Source organism: Equus przewalskii, chromosome 25 (assembly GCF_037783145.1).
Source record: "Equus przewalskii isolate Varuska chromosome 25, EquPr2, whole genome shotgun sequence".
NCBI classification, from domain to species: domain Eukaryota; kingdom Metazoa; phylum Chordata; class Mammalia; order Perissodactyla; family Equidae; genus Equus; species Equus przewalskii.
The window spans coordinates 38,227,937-38,249,784 of NC_091855.1; the positions used below are offsets into that span (position 1 = coordinate 38,227,937).

At 36.8% G+C, this 21,848-nt stretch overlaps 1 protein-coding gene across 3 annotated transcripts in view; it reads right to left on the minus strand.

Moving 5' to 3' along the window:
• ATG2B (autophagy related 2B) overlaps nucleotides 1-21,848 on the minus strand; it is a 68,762-nt gene that overhangs the window by 19,426 nt on the left and 27,488 nt on the right. For all 3 annotated transcript variants that reach the window (XR_011533155.1, XM_070594627.1, XM_070594628.1), the window contains exons 15-31: nucleotides 20,256-20,529; nucleotides 18,775-18,877; nucleotides 16,924-17,119; nucleotides 16,506-16,648; nucleotides 11,349-11,506; nucleotides 10,792-10,964; nucleotides 10,161-10,311; nucleotides 8,969-9,168; nucleotides 8,703-8,783; nucleotides 7,348-7,454; nucleotides 7,097-7,189; nucleotides 6,446-6,516; nucleotides 5,782-5,858; nucleotides 5,323-5,493; nucleotides 3,372-3,513; nucleotides 1,431-1,633; nucleotides 218-444 (exon numbers count right to left, since the gene is read on the minus strand). Coding sequence is in view for 2 of the 3 variants with exons in the window: in XM_070594627.1 (XP_070450728.1) it covers nucleotides 218-444; nucleotides 1,431-1,633; nucleotides 3,372-3,513; nucleotides 5,323-5,493; nucleotides 5,782-5,858; nucleotides 6,446-6,516; nucleotides 7,097-7,189; nucleotides 7,348-7,454; nucleotides 8,703-8,783; nucleotides 8,969-9,168; nucleotides 10,161-10,311; nucleotides 10,792-10,964; nucleotides 11,349-11,506; nucleotides 16,506-16,648; nucleotides 16,924-17,119; nucleotides 18,775-18,877; nucleotides 20,256-20,529 (2,570 nt within the window). In the remaining variant the exon portion in view is untranslated. The remainder of the gene's footprint in view (nucleotides 1-217; nucleotides 445-1,430; nucleotides 1,634-3,371; nucleotides 3,514-5,322; nucleotides 5,494-5,781; nucleotides 5,859-6,445; nucleotides 6,517-7,096; nucleotides 7,190-7,347; nucleotides 7,455-8,702; nucleotides 8,784-8,968; nucleotides 9,169-10,160; nucleotides 10,312-10,791; nucleotides 10,965-11,348; nucleotides 11,507-16,505; nucleotides 16,649-16,923; nucleotides 17,120-18,774; nucleotides 18,878-20,255; nucleotides 20,530-21,848) is intronic.

Below are 21,848 nucleotides of genomic sequence, written 5' to 3' on the forward strand. Positions count from 1 at the left end.
GTGAACGTGCTGAACGGAAATCACATAAGTCACCATGTTTTAGTAAAAATACAAACAATGCAAACAAGTTCACAAATGGAAAAATGTAAGAGCATCATTTAAACTACAGTTTTTAATACTACTTTATAGATTTTTTTTTAAATGATAAATTCTCTGCATTTTTCTATAAAAAGAATATATTGGTCTGCCAAATAAACTTATGTAGAAATTAACTTACTGATAACTTTTAGCTGGAGAAGTAGGAGGGGCTGTTCCAAAATCTTTTCCTCCATAAAGATGCCAAACAAGAGAGACTTCTTTAACAACGTACCGAACCACAGGAACGGGAAAGTGTAACGGGGCTTTGCTTGTGTCTGTCTTCTTAACAGGCACACTAAAATAATTCTCTCTGATCACAATTGCATCATCAACCATTACTTTTACCACTGGTTCTTCTTCCTTCTCCTAGGATGGAGAAACAGGTAACACACACTCTCTTATCTCAGAAGAAACCACTGATTATAGTGCACATCTCAAGGGAATTTCTTGATTCTTTCTTTTTAATAATTTCAATATATAAAATGGAATAGTAAGCACTGACATTAATCATCACATAAGATACTCTGTTTTACTAACCACAAAATGGATCCCCTGTTCTATGGTTACTCCATAAGGACTTTTTATAGTCCACAATTCACATTTTACTACTTGTTTGACAATGAAAAGGCACAGATTTAGTGTGCGTGTGTTGATGCGTGTGCGCGCGTGTGTGTAGTTATTTAATTCAAAGTCAATACTGCACTCCAAACTTGACATACTTCAACATACCGACCAAATTATCACGTTCCTAATAATGAGCTTAACCTGAATTTGATTGGCTTTTTTAATTTCCTGGAACTTGGTAAAATTAATACACTCACCTAAGTTACCACTGAGTTCAATACATATAGACACTAAATGGTGATTTACTGGGTTCAATTCCAGCACCAATGCTTAATCATTTTCGTTAGTGAACTGTGCATTCACTAAATCCAGACCACCCTTTTTAAATGTCAGCATGATACTAAAATGGAAATTATATATATCAACCAACCACCAGCCTTCACACAAACCTCATCTTTCCCAGTTCTTGGACTAGCAACTCTGTGCAGCACTCCTTTCTGCCATTTAATTCCACTACCCTGAAGAGTTAACTTCCCATATACAACATCTGTAGTTCAATAATCTATGTAGGAAATTTTGCAAAGACAGAGCATTCTTCTGAGTCTCTGAGATGTGTCATAGAAACAGTAAAGTATATCAAACATTTATAAAGCATCAATAGTACATGACAAAACAAAGTAATTCTGAACTGTGAAAAGTTAAAATCTAAAGAATCTTTTTCAGGTAGCCTTTGGACAATTCAGTATATAACATATTTCAAGGCCTTGAGCCTATTATCAATTTATTACCTGAATGGTCGCTCTTGGCGCAAAAAGAATGCAGAAGTCGTCATTTTCCGTGGACACACCTGTCACTGCATCACTAATCAAGTGGTGAGTGAATGAGGCATAAGTGGGGCCAGGCTCCTGGGACACATTCCCACTCTCATCTGGAAACAGGAAGAGGTCTGAACAACACGGCTCCTGAATTTGAGATTTTTCATCCAAAACACCTAGGTAAAAAGATTACAATATTCTATTTAGGCAATTTTGAAACATCAATAACAGTAACACTTATTAAGCATTTTAACCACATGTCAGATACACATTATGTACCATTTATTTCTTACAACAGTCTTCTGACTACTAATAAAAAGACTAATAATAAGTTTGCAGTTCTCTAAGAAAACAGTAAATGACAGTCTCTTAAAGTTACAGACAGTCTCCTCTTAGTTATTTGGTGTTAGAGAAGCTGAGGAATTCGGCAACAGCTGGTTAGCGCTGACTGGAGTTTCACTTTAGCCAGAATTTCATATTGACAATTCTGTCCTGTGGGTGGAGTTCTGGAAGAAACTTCTTGGACAATATTGCAACAGAGGGAGAAACTGGTTACATCTAGTAGTGTCTCACCTAAATCTATAGGACATCTCTGCTTGTGGAGCAGGTGGGGGAATCGGTTGCTGAGCATATCTTAGGCCAGGGCGCGATTCCAAGCAATAAAGACTACTTCTTAGGGCGCTGGATACCCAAACCGGACACCTGTTCTCAGGCAGCTCTCTCAATATTAAGTTCACAAAAGACTGCATGTGTGCCAAAATCTGTATGTGACCATACATTTTCATACATTTATATTACATATCAGATTTATGAATTCTTTTGCCATTCATTCATTCAAACCAAACACTGTAATATGGATTGAGAAGACTAAGATGAATAAAGTGACACTTTAGCCTCAAGAGGCTCACAGATTAGATTTTAAATTCTTCTATGGCAGCACCTCAGACTTACTCATCCTTATAACTGCCCTGTGACTAGTACAAAATCTTGAATACTGAAGCTGCTCAGTAAATATTTACTAAATATTCTTTCCCACATAAATAGGTTAGCTGCTAATATTTATTACAAATAATGTAGCACATAGGACGCTAAAAGTTCCCATCTTCTTCCTTAGTTCTAATTTATTCTAAATTAGAATAAAAGCAACATGTAATGCTAAACTTTTCAAACACCATGAAATAAAATTTAAAAATTAAGGATTCACAACATATAGAAATAGCTATGTTCATCCAATTAGAAAAAAATATGTTTTAGATAGATGCTCCAAAATATTGAGATGCTTCCACTTGGCTTTCAAGACTAACTGTGTAGTTCCTCCCTGCTTATCTAACTTTATTATCTAATTCTTCTCAATAAGAAGGGAATTTCTGTTCCACTAACAGGCTGAGCGGCTAGATAATTAAGGTCCACACATGCCTTCGTCTGTACCTCTGCTGATGGTAATGACCTTGCCAAGATTACCTTCTGTCTCCCCTCTACACATCTAAATCCTACTCACTTTTTAAAAGCCAACTCATTTCACTTTCACCCAAGCCTAATGAAACGATTCCAATCCTTTCCAAACAATAGTCCAAGTATATACCACATTCTAAAGTGTTTTCTTATATCATTTCTCAATTATTCTAAGTACCAGCATTAGTCTGGTTTACTGCCAATTTGTTTTACTAAACTATAAGCTACCAGAAAACATAAGCTTTGTCTTCCACTTAATCTGTATCCCCCACAACACCCTGGCCAGTGTTATTCATCTGCAAGACACTCAATAAACACAAGCTGACTAATACATATCTACCACAACTCATACCTGTCTTTTCTTTAATAAGTTACTTACTGAAGAATTTATAGGAACACAAATGAGGTAAGCCTCAACTACAACATCAGTACATCCAGAGAAACGGTCTTGGTCTGTCTTACCATTAGATTGTGGTTTTGCAGATGAAGTAGCTTGTTGCATGTCAATCTCCTCCATAGCATCACTCATCAAATCTCGTAAAATTTGTTGATCTGCTTCAGGAAGTACTGGACCACGTGAGGATGATCGACCACTGGAATCTACCTACAGCCAAAAAACCTAATTAAAAGTAACTGAAAATGCTCTAAAAAGCAAACTATTTAACATTTATTTTGTCCTACAAATACACTACTTTTTACAAAAACACTAGAAAGAGGAACATGTTCATTTTTCTGTATTTGGCCCAGCAGCTGTTACATTTCCATTTTAAGTTTTTAGTATCATCATCATCACTCCAACAACTACTGGCAAATAGAAATAAATGTGTCATTGCCTCTAAGCCAGCACAGTGAACTAGGATCTTGAAGAGGAAATACATTAGAAGAAAAGGAAGTTGGAAAAAACTGCAGCAAAGCTGGGGAAGAGGGGCTCTCTCTCTGTAGAGAGTTTGATCTGCTCAAATCTGATGGCTACCAACGACTTTCACCCCTTCGAGACAAAGCCACTGTAGGTCAGAGACTCATTGCTTGGAACAAATAGACACACTTAAGGACAGTGGGGGGCATACACAAGAGAGACAGTCTACTAAATGGTGATTCATGGACTCAATTTCAGCACTGATGCTTTACCATCCTGGTTAGTGAACTGTGCTCATGAAATGTGAACATGACTCTAAAATGAAAAGATCCAATTCAAAACGGATAACTTAAAATAACTGTTAATAAACTCAAGAATGCTTTTAAAAAAGACTAAACAGTAGAGAGGGAGTGTCATAGATCACCTTATTAATAGTGAAAATATGGCAGGAGCAAGGAATCAAAAACAGAAGCATAACACATAACGTGTAAGATCATCCTGAACGAATGATAATGCAAGGCCAGCCAGACCCTTACTAGAGGCTCCACAGCCTAAGGGGATTGAGAATTCTGTTCACAGAAGAGGCTATAAAGAAGAATGACAACACTGAAAAATAAAAAATGTTAAACAAACTGGACATTGCTCAATCTGGACGTAAGACATGGCAGAGAGGTGACACTTGGGGGCATCAGAAAGCATTAAACCAGGAATCAAAATATCTGGGTTTTTGTTGCTGCGTCTGCTACTAATTAGGGCAAACTGCCTAAATTCTCTGGGTTTTAACTTATTCATTTGTAACACAGAGATGATAATCTTTAACCTCTCTATTGCACTGGATTATAGGAAATTACATATGAGAAAGTATACTGAAAACTGGAAAAGTATACTGAAAAGTAGATGATAAACATGGACGATAGTATTATATAAATAAGTCTTCTGGTAATAATATTAACATCTGCCATCTACCTTCTCAGAGCATTTTTACAAACAACTTGCACACAGGCAGCTCTTATATGTTAGGGGCCAGCCCCGTGGCCGAGTGGTTAAGTTTGCGTGCTCTGCTTCAGCGGCCCAGGGTTTCGCTGGTTGGGATTCTGGGCACAAACATGGCAACACTCATCAAGCCATGCTGAGGTGGCATCACACATGCCACAACTAGAAGGATCCACAACTGAAAATACACAACTATGTACCAGGGGGCTCTGGGGAAAAAAAGGAAAAAATCTTTAAAAACAAAACAAAAAGCTCTTATATGTTAAAAATATTTTCTTTCTTCCCAGACAGATGAAAATAACTTAAGTCTGGAAAAAAGTATTACTTTGGTTGAGAAGATTAATGTATTCTGAAACAAAGGATATCAAATGGTAGAATGGTTTTCCAAAAAGGCCCATGGAATCAGCTTTCCAGACCCTATCACTCTGAAGCGATAATTTTTCAGTTTCTTTTCTGTCTTATGACTGGCATGAAGAAGACCTCGCTGGCATAAACACGTCACTCACGTGGCTAGAATGGGGTGGGGGGGCGAGTGACTTCTAAGGAATGATGTTGCAGCTGTACCTTCATCTTTCTTGGAGGAGCTCCAGGCCGCATCTCCGCCTTGTTGGCTGCGTGTAAGTCCCCATAGCTTGCAATGTACTGAATGAGGTTCATTAACGCAGCACAGGAATCTGAGCACGTCCTGATATGGACAACATCACTGGAACAGTGTAACTCAAAGCGTGGCTCAGTCTGGACGGGACACAAGGGAAAAAGGATGACAGTGTTTTCCAAACAACAGACAAAAATTTCTTTTTTGCATAGGCTTATTACATTAAATAAAATATAATATGATAATTGCCTTGCAACAGGACATGTTTGTTTATAATAACTCAATCTTGATTTTAAAGTATTTTACCTATTTTTGACTAAAACTATGTAAGTGGAAAAATAATTTTATAGTAAATTCAATATTTTTTTTAGTGTCTCATTTGAAAAATAGGACTTAAATAAAAATTTCCATTTATCTTAATAACTTACTTGCTCTCCATCAGAATCAGACTTCACCGCAGTTATGGTTAATTCCAAAAGCCCCATATCCATCACACGAACATAATCTAAAATGTTAAAAAGTAATTAATAAAATGCCTAAGTACAGCTTTCAAAAGATGCTTATCCAGGGCCAGCCCTGTGCTGTATTGGTTAAGTTTACACACTCTGCTTTAGCAGCCTGGGGTTTGTCGTTTTGGACCCTGGGCACAGACCTACACACCATTCATCAAGCCATGCTGTGGTGACATCCCACATACAAAATAGAGGAAGACTGGCACAGATGTTAGCTCAGGGACAACCTTCCTCAAGCTAAAAAAGAAAAAACAAAGCTTATCCAACAAACACCTAATAACACTAGCATTTCTTTAAAATTCATGGCAGGTAGTGCTACAAACGTTTACAATGCAATGGAAATATAGTTTCATGCTACAAAAATCCTACAATTCACTTTATTTTAGTTAGAAACAAAATTTGTCTTATATTAAAAAAAGTGTATACTTAACTGATGTTATAAGGACATTACAACTTCAAACTGACATTTAATAAGATCCTTAGTTCACTGGCATTATCCCAGAGTTATAATGCTTTAAAATATTCACACACAAATATAATAGAGCATTATCTATCCCCAATTATCTTTTTTAACTCTTACCTCTATTCAAATTTATAGTGACAGTATTACACTTGTCAGACAGATGTAAAGCAGCTTCATCCAAAATTATTCTGAGAAAAAAACATAAAATCAACATCTAAAATACTTATTGGAATATATGCTAAGTGATTACTATATACATAGTTGTATCATTCTTTCTGATGTAAATATTATCAAAGTGATATGCAGTTTCTAACTTATAAGTATATCTAACACTTCTTTAAAATGCATGGTTTATGAGTGCTAGGAATATTTAAATGGTGTATAGAATGAAATTAAATCATCTGCTCAAATTAATTCTAAATTTTCAGCATTTTTTTGTTTGGTAGATGCCCAAATTCACAAGGTTTAAATTATGAAAATAAAGTATATCAGGTAATTTGGGAAGTTTATATATACGTTTTCAAAAGTAAACTAACAACCTCAGGAATTAATTTCCTCCCTATAAATGAAATACAGTAACGAACAGAAGAAATGAGATGAATCATCTTAGAAAGAAAAACTGAAAACTTGGATAAAGGGACATGACTATTAGTAAAAGGATGTTGGCTTTAACAAAACATCGAGACTTTAATCAAAGGGTTTAGACAAATACTAATTAGCATGCTCGGAACAGCTGCATTTAGCATACAATGAAGTGCACACAGGTACCTGAGAGTAGAAGATGACTTGTCCAAGGCCACACTGCTAGAAACGCTGAACGTCTCCACAGTGAGAAGAGATCGGATGGGCAGAGAAAGAGGCCTGAGACCACAGAGAAACGACAGAACATCAGACTGCTGTGACGACACACCCTCCTTTCAAAAGCATCTGAACCTTCACTCCACTGAATTATGTATTTTTCAAAACCTAGTATACATTTTAAACAAGAAAACTTTATCTTGTTCCATTTGTAAACTAACCTATAATCAAGGGCACAGCTCCAGAGATGAACATGAAAAGTTGTAAATGAAGTTGGAGGATTATATCCCAGAACAGGCTCATCAGCAATATTCAAGAAGTATAAAATCTATAATCACAAAAATATAAAACGCCCTGCTTTAGAAGAAAAAAAAAGTTTTGATATGATATCCTTAATATCAATGTCAAACAAAATATCTCACAGAAAAAGCAATGATTTATTGGAAAATCATAATACTAAAGGAAAAAAAGTCATCATTTTGAAGGAATTGACTTCAAAAAGTATTTGCAAAACTAGCATTTGAAATAAAGAGGCCCATCCAACAATTGAAATGCTACAGAAATCTTGGAAAATCATATCTGATGAAACTAATAAAGTATCTATAATATACTTTCACATTATTTTCCTTGGAATAATTCTTGAAAAAAATTTTGTTAAAGATTGCTTAAAACTCTCTATCTGGTTTTCTATATAATCCATTGTGGAGAGAACTTCTTTTTCCTTAATTTATACCCAGCGCAGTCTGAAAACCAGTCCCTACCAACATCTATACTCCCATATTTGTAATCTAAACACGGAGGTCAGGCTAAATCTCACCCTTAGAAACACTTCTGTGTTCATACTGCCCATCTCTCTACCCACCCCTATATACAGATATATATGTATATATCTATATAGGACATATAATATATATATCTCCTTCATGTTTCCTAAATGCTTTTATGAAAAAAGCTTTCTGAAAACATTGAAGTTTAAAATAATTTATTTTCCCAACACAAAGAAAAAGTTCCTCTTTCTAAAGAAAATGAACAAGAATGACAGTGTACTAGTCTTCATTCTCACATAAAGAAGAGTTAACTTCTTAACCCAAAATTTCCTCTGAAAAACAACCAACTGTATTTCATTAACCAAAGAATTATTACACTGGAAATTAATTATAGACACTCTTATAAATGCCTGAAAGCACGTTACTGGCCTAAGGAATAATTCTGAAGTTATGGCAGTTAAAGAATAGACATGTGTTAGAAGTGCAAGTCAACACATCATTTACTGCTCCTCTATGCCAGGCACTGTACAGGTCCTGGGACACAGAATCCCTTCCCTTTAATGACATAAAGGATAACTCTGTCTTTGAGATATATGGGGACCAAACTCTAAGATAAAAAAAATCAACCACATTCTGAGGTAGTGATAATGTTCCATTTCCTAACCTAAGAGGTAGTTACACAGGAGTGCTGACTTCATGATAATCCAATGAGCACTGAACATTTATGATTTGTGAACTTTTCCAGTACATGTAATATATGTTAATATAAAGTAAAACTTAAATCAATACATATATAACAGCTCTGTTACCTGCTCATGCCAGCTAAGCCCAGAAGGAAGCATTCTGTGCTGGAGAGTGGCTCCTTTCAGTCCTACAGCAATGAGAAATTCCTATCCAGAGCAAGACAAAGAATTACCTTTATCACCTACATAACCCTCTAATTCAAAACTTGAAAAGTTTTTCTAATTAAGTGTGTTTAAAAAAAAAAAAGTACGTTGCCTTTTATGCAATCATTTTTAGCTAGTAATCAAATCAACAGCAAGTACTTAATGGTATAAAAGTACAAAATACAAACCTTTGTATTGGACTCGGATTTATCAGACAATATTTTAACTGCAACAGAGAGCATATTCATAGCGTCTCCTCCAACACCATCTGAAGAAACTTTACTGAGGCCATCTTCTTCAGAGGAATAAATAGTAGGTTCCAACCAATGTGGGCGGGTAGAACTGGGCAGTCGTGTTTCTGTAGGAAGAATCACTCCATCCACTATGCCTACACCCGCATTGAGGTGAAAATATAACAAAACGGTTACTTGAATTAGTTCACGGACTTCTATAACTCCAAACAAAAACTCGATGTACCTCCATTGAATATAACATAATCCTGAAAGCAAAATGACCAACAACTAGCTTGGCAATAATAACTCATAACTCTCTGCTCATGCTGGTATGACTGACAGTACCCAACTTAAAAAAAAAATTAAGATTTGAAATGCTAGGAAAATTAAATTTAAATAGGAAAACCTGATAAACATTAAGAATGTGCAAGTATTTCATGTGTATTCACAAGGTAACACAGGAAATGTGCTCAAAGAATAGTAAACTCTGTATCTGTTACCAAAAGGAAATACTGCTCAAAAGAGAACAAAGAATGTAAAGTCCCATCAACTGATCAATAGATAATAAGATACGGTATACCCATAAAATGGAATATTATTTGGCAATAAAAAGGAAAAAAATACTGAAACACTCTAATGAACCTTGAAAACATCACGACAAATCAAAGATGCCAGTCACAAAAGACCATATATTGTATGATTCCATTTACATGAAACATCCAGAGGAGACAGATCCATGGAGACCAAGTAGATTAGTGGTTGCTTAGGGGAGATGGGAGGGCTGTGGTGGGTGGTTATAGCTAACGGGCACAGAGTTTCTTTTGGCAGTGATGAAAATGTTCTAAAGTTGATTGTGATGATGGTTACACAACTCTGTGGAATACTAAAAACCACTGAAATGTGCATTCTAAATGGGTGAATTGTATAGTATGTGAACTACATCCCAACAAAGTTGTTGCAAAAAAAGAACATGAAGTCAACTTCTAGTTTACAATAAGTATTACTTTGCCAGTGGAATCAGAACCCCCCCACAAAATAATTTCTAATATGAGAAATTTCTCTTCTCAATAGATTTGATTTATTAGACAAAACTTAAACATGTCTAAACAGAGGTGAACAAAACACACATATTTAACATTTGTCCTACCTTTGTGGTACAGACTGAAACTGCTAGAATGAAGGCAGATGTAGTGCTTGTCATCAAAACCTTCATATCTGGTCACACAAAATAAGGAACCACCGTTGAACTCTAACCAGAATTCACCATGCTTGTTTTCCAACAGATCTCCATTATCTTGCTAATGAGAAGATTAGAAAAACATAGACGCCATTATTTAAATGCAGAAAAGTAATTCTGACCCTTAGAATGCTCCTCTTGATTCAGTTTAGGAGAATCTCCCACATTGCAGCAAAGTGGTCTGACTCCTGAACCATCCAACAAGATGGTATTCAAAACTGAGTAATTAAATGCTATGTGGGGTCTCTTCTGCCAAATGAATCCCTGTACTTCATCCTCCTTTATAAGAGATAAATTACTAGTTATCACCTCAAGAGCAGAACCAGCATGTTTTCCAAAAGAAGGCCCACATACCATTTGTCTTTTGATCTGCAAAGAAAGCTAAATTCTCAAAGCCGCTGTCATCATGGCGTGCCTCAGAAAACTGATCTTCATCAGTCAGTGAAACAACCTCAAACTAGCTCAACTACTGATGCATATATCACGGCAGATTTAAAACAGCACACACTTGAAAAAACACTTTGCATTTGTAAATGCTTACCTTTACCTCTGTAAAAACTGACATTAATCCATGATTAATACTCAGAAGAACTGAGAGAAAACTCTGCGAGTTCTTGTTCTGAGAGTCTAGTTTTTTTTTCCTACGGGAACGATAGTTGGGATCAACAGTAGAAAAATACTGCAAAGTCTCCTCTTCAGATCCACTTTCCTCATCTATGAGAAATAAATGTCACAATTACATGATTCTGACAGCTTATTAAAATAACAACTTGAACATTATCACAAGAATATTTTATCACAAGAATATTTTACAATCTATTTTTACAAAAAATCTGGAATAACAATAAAAATGTACTTTCTACGTTTTTCTCTTTACCACTGAATTTCAGACAATGTATATACTATCACTACAAAGATAACTTTAATTGATATTAACATTCTCAATATACAGATAGATGTGGGGAAATACTGTAAATTACTAAAAGGTATTATAAAATGTAGTTACAAATGGAAAACATCATCAAAGAAACATTTTTAAATGCATGCATTGAAGAGGCTACTACTTTGTTAATTCAGAACAAACTTAAAATATATTACCATAGTGTACTGTTGATTTAAATTGACTAAAACTATCTTTGTTGAAGGTATTAATCAGCTGACTGGCTACTGAGAGCCCAATACCATAAGAAATATTTTCGAATGTCTCCACTGGTGAAGGAGCTGTTGGTTCCCACAGCAGCAAGTCATTAAAAATCCTATAAAAACGAAAGTTGAAAAATAAGTACATAACAACTAGTTCAACTGAAAGCAAACTAAAGAATATCCCTTAAAGAAATCACAAGAATAATGGTTTTTATAAATAGTGACACAAATTAGATCCTACAAAAAAGTTTTGTAAAAAACATCAGGGCCCGGCCCTGTGGCCGAGTGGTTAAGTTCGCGTGCTCTGCTTCCACAGCTCAAGGGTTTGCCAGTTCGAACCCTGGGCGTGGACATGGCACCGCTCATCAAGCCATGCTGAGGTGGCATCCCACATGCCACAACTAGAAGGACCCACAACTGAGAATATACAACTATGTACTGGGGGGCTTTGGGAGAAAAAAGGAAAAATTAAATCTTTAAAAAAAAACCCAAAAACATCAATTATGTTGTTTCAATGGAAAAACAACTGACATGGCTCTAGTGCAGGGCAGTGAGGAAGCAATCTGTACAACTAGATACCTGCCTAGCCTTACCTGTGCCATATGCATCAAATTACATACATCTAAATGCACTTTAAAGGAGGAAGTTAATTAAAAATAAAAATCCATCAAGTACCAAAGGAAGACTGTTCGCATGTGCAAGAGCACTCTAAACCGTAACAGATCACGCGTGGTCTCATTCGACCCTCCATCAGTCCTGGGGGGCAGCCAAGGGAGGACCACTGCTCTCACTTTACATTTGAAAAAACTGCCTCACAGAGGTTAAGTGACCTGCCCAAGGTCACACAGCTAATTAGTAGAAGTGGGACCAGTGCCCAGATCATGTCCAGCTCCCCTCAGTTCTTTTCCATTACTCACTTCCTCTAGGGATATCTGCTTTTTCTCTCTTCAAGAGAAAGCACAGCTTCACTGGGAAGTTTGCATGAGATGAAGACTGCATATAGAACAGGAAATAAGGAGAGGAAACCCTTCCAACTTTCTAACTAGTTAGAACAGCCAAGTCAATTCTGGTGACTAATGGGGTGACAGATGTCACAGCTAGGCTACTACATCCTACTTTTTCGAAGAAATATTTGACTCTACTCAGATGCTCTTCTGTCCCTACCCTCTCCCCAACACCCATGCTCTAACCTTTCAAGAAAACTTTATAATGTCCTCCACGAAGACTTTTGTTACATTTGGATCCGCGGCATATCCCTCACATACATAATTCAATCATAACACCATAATACTCTACTGTATTTTCTTGTTTCCCCTTCCTGGATTGTAGCCCCTCAGAGATAGGAACTTGTGTCTCAGTCATCTTTATGTGTGCCCAGCACAGCGGCTGTCACATAGCAGGCAGCAAAGGTTTGATGATGAAAGGACCAGTGGATGACTCACATGGAAGGACTGCCAAAACCACAGACTCATCGTAAAGCCTAGTGTGAATACCAATCAAGGTGCCAAGCAATGATGTAGCCTTGGCCCCTTCCTGTGAGAAGCCACTTGTTTAGGAACTTCCCGGGCCAATTCTAGAGCTTCTGAAGCCTTGGAAGTATAATCCAGGACTGAGGACTATGACTCTCAGCAGACTGTAATCTCCACCCAAAAGGTCTCTTTACAGAAGCATCACTAGATAAAGAATACCAGGATTACGGGGCAGAAACAGGTCTGTCACAGACACAGTGACAGCTATGGCCCCGAACTGTGTGGTACGCACTTGGCTTGCTGCTTCTTAGGCATACTACTCACAGGACAAAGAAACACGAGTCTAAATCCAGGTCTTAGTCTAAACCTCTATATAGAGAAATAATGAAGGTATAAAATGAAGAATTTTCTCAGGAAATGCTCTTCCTTTACCTTGTTCCCAACAACCATACTCTGATCTTCATAGGTTAAGGAGAAACTATTACGTTAAATAAAACCTTGAGTTCGTACTATGTGACTGTAAATACAAATTTCCTATGATTTTACTATGTTTTCTTATTTACTTTTTGGTCTAAACACAGTCGACACCATTAATACCATAAAACATCGGATGATGTTTTCAGTATCAAGAAAGAAAATACTGCTTAAGATATTTAAGGACACATCACCATGATTCTGTGGCTATGAGCCTGAAATATAACAGATGCTCAATAAATATTTGGTTAAATAAAACCAGTTAGAATTCTTCTTTATATTCTATTCTAAAGGACTTTCGACATAGAAAAAAATTCTCCTATACCTGAGCCTGTCCTTCTAAAAGGAGCCAGTTGACCAAAGCACTAAAGGAATAAACCAGTATTTTAAATGTTTGAAGTAAAGACAGAGTTGATTATAACTCCTGCTCAGAAAAATACAAAAAAAAATTATATATATAAAAGGCATTATTGAGACATTTAGCAAAACTTGAACGGGGTCTGAAGACTACATGGCAGTAATGTATAATATTAATTTCCTCATTTTGATGGGAATGACGGTTATGCAGAAGAATATCCTTCTCTGTGAGAAACACACACTCAGGCGCTCAAGGTTCAAGGGGCATCACGTCAGCAAGACACTCTCAAATGGTTCGGGGAAAAAAACTCTTTGTCCTGTACTTGTAACTCTTCTGTAAGTTTGAGAATGTTTGAAAAATTTTTAAATAATATTAATTTGAAAATAAAAAATACATATACACACAAAGCCAAATAAAGAGCAAAGAATCCACAGCCTGCAGAACTTAGATAAGGGATTTCTATGGCCCACAGAGTGAGGGAGCACTGCAGTATTTCTACAATTCTAGGGGCCTGAGAGACGGAGAAGTGGGCAGAGACAACCAGAACAGAAACTCTCTTAAGCAACCCCATTTAACCCACACTCCAGATGAACAGATAATCTCTAGTTCCCGGATTGAAGAAGTCAACCACGCCCCCCGCCACACAGACTGACGCTCCCCACATGCTAACCGCTGGCTTCTGGCAGACTACTCTCCAGCGCACCGGGAACTTCTGCTCCCACCAGCTCAGCTGTACGTTCTGTCCAGTGACCACTGGTCAACTGTGTTTGGCCTCAAATCTGCTCATCCCAGCTGTATGTTATTGTAAGTATAGTTTTATTCAATATTGTGCTGATGGCTTTTAAGTATATAGATTGAGGTGAAAAAAAATCTTTAAAAACAGGATTCTGCCCTCAGATTGCTGTGAAACTATTTTTTCACTCCACTTTAAAGAAACTGAAATTGAAAACGGTACACAAAGCCTTCTGGGCATACGTTAGGTAAAAATTTCCACCAGTGGCTCATATTCAAAGACAAGGCCTTGTCCTGTACTGAAAAAAGAAGTGGTAAATGAACGTATATTTATATATTGAACGTGGAAGGTATGCATCACTGTTCCATATTCCAGTTTAACCAACAGCCACCTGCTCAATCAGTGCAGAAAGAGAAAGAAATGGATTAAGCCCTTCTGACCTCTGGGCTAGACCCTGAACCGGTCGTTTCATTTTGTTCAGTCTTAGTGTGCACATTCGTTAGCTCTTAGTAGTAGACACTGCTCAATTATAAAACAGAGTAGCCTAGAGGTAAGTGGTTTCCCAACTTTAGCTCATGTGTGAAGTTGTACAGTTAAAAGAATATTGTGAGGGCAAGCCTGATGGCATAGTGGTTCAGTTTGCATGTTCCGCTTCAGAGGCCTGGAGTTCACCAGTTTGGATCCCAGGCGTGGACCTACACATCACTTATCAAGCCGTGCTGTGGCAGGCATCCCACATATAAAACAGAGGAAGATGGGCACAGATGTTAGCTCAGGGCCAGTCTTCCTCAGGAAAAAGAGGAGGAGTGGCAGCAGATGTTAGCTCAGCATTAATCTTCCTCAAAAAAAAAATAATAATTGTGAAAGCCCTCTCATGTGAACTTATAAATTATATGCTGCTATTTATAAAGTATGTATATTATAAAACAAATATAAAAATAAAAAATTTTAAAAGATGTTTTGGAAAGCTAAATAGAAGTAATAACACTTCCTTCCTACCCCTCAATAGACTCTCCCGTGAATCTCATCTTCAACACAACTGAACTATGTGGATCTTCCTGGAACTTAATTTTCTGATTCTAAGACCAAAAGCCCTAGTCATTGACAGTCAGTGAGGAGACCCAGAGCTTATTACCAACAGTTAAGGAAAATAACGGGCCAGGGATATTCTATACCAAGTAAATCTACAGAAGAAACAACAGTTTGGAGTTTCTGAAGATTAAGAGAAATTAGAACAACGTGCTTACATGTGGGAAGCTACGATGATAGACACGAAGGATGTCTTTTTCTAGAATCCCACAGGACCATCTTTCAGATATACTACAGAAGAGATTCCTTCAGTGGGTAGGAATGACAGCGGTAAGAGATGACTACTGAGTGCTTGCTCTATGCCAGGCACTATTCTCAGAACCTTCCAAGCACTGGATCATCTAATCCTCCAGACGACCCTCTGAGGCAGGTAGAAGCATCAGCTCCATTTGAGAGTTGAGGAAACTGACCTTACGGAGGATAGGGAAATTGTCCAAGGTCTTCAGAGTTTAAGATCTTCCAACTCTAGAATGCCATTTATTTCAACATATTTGCTTGGTATACATGTTTAAGGGTATTTAAATGTAATAAATTTTTATATAGAAGTCTATGTTAGAGTTTATAATTGTGATGGGATGCTTTTTTGCACTCTGAGAAGGGATGCTCCTCACACAAAGACTCTAGGCTTCTGATTCTACCCCACTATCTGCTGGCCCCCTATACAAATATCTCCCAATTCCTTTCATGTCACTGTACACACAGAAGAGAGATCTGGTCAGGCGACAGAGAGCGACCAGCCAACGTGAGGGCAGAGGGAATAAATATCTCACACACAAGTAACCCAGTTACCAAACACACTGGTTAGGAAACTCTGCTAAGACAGTAGCCCGTCATAATGGTAATAGTTCTATAATCAACACCATCAAAGTACACGGAGATGGCAGAGAATATTAAACAAGGAAATAAAAGGGAGAAAAGAGGAAATAAAGAGGCAGGGAGGCAGAAAAGTTCAATCCCAAAGATTCAACTATAAAGGCGTTCAAACTCACCTATTATAAAGCTTCTCATAAAAGCCTTTATTAGGTAGTGTTAAATGAATATTGGGTAACGTAAGTTCCAGCACATAGTGAGAGTTGCTAATTGCTTTATCCTGAAACTCTGTCATTTCTACAGGGTCTCCAGGCATCACCATCTAAAATATAACAGTTTAGTACAAAAAAAGGTATCAATAACCATTTTATGTCAGCATCATCTTCTGACCCTATCCGTAGGACTTGGTATGTGAGCAAATAAATAAGCATGTAACTTTTAACTTTAACCAAGAAAATAATAGATATTATTCAATCTTGGAGTTAAAAACGTAGGAAAAACAGTATACAAAGTCTTTCTGAAAAAGATAAAGAATTAAAATCACTGCTATATAACAGAGGACAATTCCTTTGCTGCTCGCTCGCACTTTAGCTTTACCTGCTCATTTTCAAACATTACTCTTCGAGAAGAAAAGGGAGACGGGGCTGGTCTTCTCAGATCACAAACATCTTTCAGGGAATGAGCACCTCCTTCCTCTTCTTCCTGATAGTGGCCATCACTCTCTTCTTCCTCCTCAGCTGCTATTCTTTCCAAAATGGAATGTATGGCTGGTGGGTTTATTTTCAGTACAATTCTGATAGCAAACACAATTTAAAAGATCAAGCTCTAAGTGTAAACTCCAAAACTTTAACTTTTATGCAGACTAATACAAAGACCACTGATTAAATGATTGATAGGATTCAGTTTCTCTACAAAGTGTAATTATGTCTACTGAAACCCCTACTTGTAAGCATGCTGTAAACTTAGAAGTGTGGAATTGATGAAACAAGTAAACAAAAGAAGGGCCTTAGCATCTTACACATGGCTAACTGAAATCTGATCTTTGGAGGACAGAAAGGTTATTTTTAAATTTCATTAACAGTCAACAATTTTTACCTAAGAATTCTATTTATTATCATTAAACCAAATCTTTCCACATGCAGTCTCTTCTGCTATCACGGAGTACTTGCACATCTAAGAAACCTCATGTTATATAAATTGCTCATACGGAAAAAGGAAAGACTGATTAGGGAACGGTTTCAGAACTGCAACAACAGAGTAATGTTTTCCTTCAGGAATTTCAATAATAAAAGACTTGTTGTTGTTGTTGTTTTGCAGCTACAAACCCAAACTCTCAGGGGCTGCCAGCCTTTGATGACGTTAGATTTTGCTCCAGAGTAACGCCATTCCCTTCCTAATCCTCTGCAGCACATCACGAGCCCAAGGCTTTGCGGTCTCCCTTTTACCACATCAGCCCCTTGTCATCAGGAGGCATGGCACCTCAAACAAAACAGCTGTGTTCCATCTACAACAGCTTTTTTTCTAAGTCAGTGGTGCCAGCTGGTTCTAGTTAAAACTATCACAACTGTTTCCTAATTTATAGATATCCTAATAAATTATGCTTCCAAATTACCTAAGTGAAGTAGACTCAATTCTTATGATGAAAACTCATGCTCTTAACTCCTGCTCATTAACAGGCATGCACTGATAATGCCTGTCCTAAGAGTCCAAGGGGGCTGATACATAGGGCGCATAAAAGGCATAGGGGTATAAAAGAAAACAGGCAGAAAAATGGCTCAAAAAGATCACTTTAATTCTTAGAAAAGCTTCAAATACTAAGTTTTCAATATAATAGTGGATCATTATTTCAAGTAAACTAAGTTCTTTTAAATGTAATCCAAGTCCACTATGAGGCTAATTTAAGGAATATCCCCTGCCTAAGAAATCCTGAAGCAGTGTTTCTCTAAGTCCACCAGCATATTGGAATCACCTGGTATAATTTTTAAACTATAGTGATGCCCGGGTTCTATACCAGTATATCTTAGGGAGGGGCCCAAGAATCAGTATTCTGTAAAAGCTCCCAAGATTTGAAAAACTGTCCTAAAGCAATCACTGACTATAAAATTCATTTGACGACTAACCAAATGGTACCATATGAGCTCTTCTACAGTAGCTATGAACTATTTTTAAAATGGTTAATGATTGTTATCTAATTAAACTAGGTATCGAGAACAGAGGACACATTTCATAGCTCCATCTCTCGCAATATCTAACGTACACCTTTCATATAGTAGTACTCAACACATACTTTTATTTAAATTGTCCATCTTCCTCAGGGTTCTCTCATCAAGGCTGAATATTTTTAGCGTAAATTTAACAGCCAAAATGTCAGTTAAAAAGAATACAGCAATTTATTTCTAAAAGGAAAATTTCATTAAATGTATGCATCGTATGCATTTGCTTACTCACCGTGGCCAGTCAAAATCATCTGATGATGCTGTATCTCCATCTACTCCACTAGACACTTGGAAAAACTTAATAGATGGTTCTCCTTTATCTTCCTGGAATGACCCTAATAAAACAAGACTGATTAACTGAAATGCATGTCTTCTCAAGTACTACAAGATACTTTTCTCCTTAGAGGAGCAAAGATCCTCTCAATCAAGGACAGAATGCAACGTTAAGTTCTACAACATTTATTCATTTGCTCCTGTTCCATGTGTACATGTAGGGAAACAAGATAAGCAGATAAATTAAAGATGCTGTTTTCTGTTCAAATTCTTAAATACCAATGTTTAACGTGTAAGGTACACAATCACAATATAGTAAATACAGCAGTTACCACTTACTGAGTGTCACTTGATTATTCCTCATAAAAGTTTATGCAGTTAATCTAGCAAAGATATAATAACTACATTTCTTAAATGTTTATTTTGTACCAAGCACTGTAAGAATTACCTCTAGTCACAACAACCCTATACATGTTTTTTCATTCCCTTTCACAAAGAATGACTTTCCTCCAGAATGAGTTTCTCACCACTAGAGTTAAGGCAAGATCAGATATCCCCAAAACGCCCTTTCATGAAGTCACAATCGGCAACAATTTTAAATAGGTCTAAGATGTGTACAACTGAGAACAGGGAAGGGAAACTGCAGCCCGCCCAGGAGGGGATGAGCAGAGGGGTGTGGGGGCAGGAGAGTGTGGTGGGAGCAGGGTGGCAGTGTGATGGCAGAGGCAGCGTGCTTAGTAACCACAGGCTAAAACATCAGGAAGTTCCCGAGTTCTTCACAAACTGGGTTCCTTCTAACTCTATATATTCTCTTCATTAGATGACAAAAGAAAAGTAATTCAGAAAAACTAAAAACGAGTTTGACAAAGAAAAGTGACCAGAGATGAGTATGATGGTTGAAAGCTCAAGCTCCAGTGTGGGACTCGGGTTCAAATCTTGATTCTAGCACTTTCTACTAAACGACCTTGGAAGGTACCTCTTCTTAAGTCTACAAATTTCTCACTTACAAATGATAAAAGTAATCGGAAATAATAAGCCTACCGTAACTACGATGATTAAAGGAAACAATATAAAGTGTGTGAAGTGCTCAGCACAGGAGCTAACACAGAGTGGTACCCAGTGAATTCTGGCTATGAGTAGCCTTACAAGTAAGTGGAAGGTGCTGGGTAAAATGTAAGCTAAAGCAATCTATTCCCCTGTAGAAAAGAAATATTTTAAGAAAGTAAATAAATCATTGTGCTTAGTAATTTCTCTTTAAAAACTGACTTACATCATATATTTGTATACAATACTGGAAAAAAGCTGTTACTCTTGTTTTCTAACAGAATATTCTTTAATTTTATGACATTGTGGGGCTGTCAGATACTTTTTCATGATTTACATTTCAGTGGCACTTGTTAGTTTCTAGTCTGGCTCCTTTACAGGCACGTTCAATCTTACCAACTAGATCTCTAAAGGTAAGTTCCAATTTAATTTGCTCTGGGGTTGATCCTCCTACGAATTCAGTCTTAAATTCTAGATCTGTGAATGATAAATGAAGGATCTCCTTCTGAAGCGACTTCTTAAACCATGGTCCTCTTTCTTGATCTGATCGAAGATCAGGTATCGGGAAGCGAACAGAAAGGTTTAATGCTGATGTGGCAACTTGTACTGATATCCGACAATTTGCAGGATTATGTGAATCATCTAGAAATACTTCAGTGAAAGCCTTGTGCTAAAACAGAAAACATCAAAAATATGCCCAAATGTTAAAGTAAACATAAATTACATTAGTATTCAACATTACAATATGTACAATCACCGTTTCCTCATTCAGAATAATGCACTAAAACACAATCCAAATTAACTATCATATTAACTTAGTGAAATGAAATTTTATAATGCAACAGCTATTGACAAAAGTCATAACTAGTGGTAAAAGTTAAACCCTCATGAAAAAAAACAAAAATAAATCAAAATAGAAACTGAATCAAAGTAAAGACACAGGTGCTATAGACGCACATATATCTTACTATAGTCTAAAAAAGAATAACGTGTAAACTAGCTTATCAGCAAATTCAACACAGTCAAAAATCACTACAGCACCTAACATTCCATTTGAAGAATTTATCTACTAATACGCTACTCTAAACAAACACTCAGTATGAAATCAGATGAATTACGCCCAATGCAAAGGCCCATCCCTGACTCATCTTTATATTTCCAGGGCTAAGCCCAGAGCCTGGCACATCATAGATTCTAAATAAATATTTTAGAAACAACTCACTCCAAGCTCCCATCCAACCCAAGAGTATGATGATCCCATCTGATGGCTCTTAGAAACTAAACACACATATGCCATCTACTCAAAGCCGTGTTATGATAAAAGGATCAAAGAACATGCCCTTCAGATAAAACTCTATTCCTATTTTTTCTCTAAAATGTATTGAAACCAACAAAGATTTAGTCCAGAGTACACTGTAGTGACAACACTCCTTGATTTCATGAATCAGTCTCTAACCTCCTAGATTAGAAAGTTCCCTTTTATGCTAGACTTGGATTTTTAACAAACCTATTCTTTTTCTTCCATATTTAACTTTCTATTATTAACCCCTACTCTCAGCAAAAATAACCCAAGAGATTAAACCATCATCCCAAAACATCTATGGCTAACAGCAAATATAGACACTAACCCCATAGAACTTAAAATAACTAGCAAATGGTGACAATAAACAATGCTGATTTAAAGTGAATACTCACCACTAATTAAGGGAGAAGCAAATAAGTTGAAAAAATATCTTTTCCCTTTTCTTTTTAACCAAAGTTGTCTCTGTTCCTGGTTCTACAGCCTCAAAATTCCTAACAGACTTCCTGCAACTCTAATGGACTTGATTTGCTTAGAAACAACACCAGGCACCAGATCTAAGTGCTCTAAAAGCGATATAACATGACGCTCGACAACACAATACTGTAATGTATGTTCTCATTTTCAAAAGTATATCCTGTATTATATGAGCTACATTTTATAGGTAGCTCAAGTAGTTTGTTAAATGT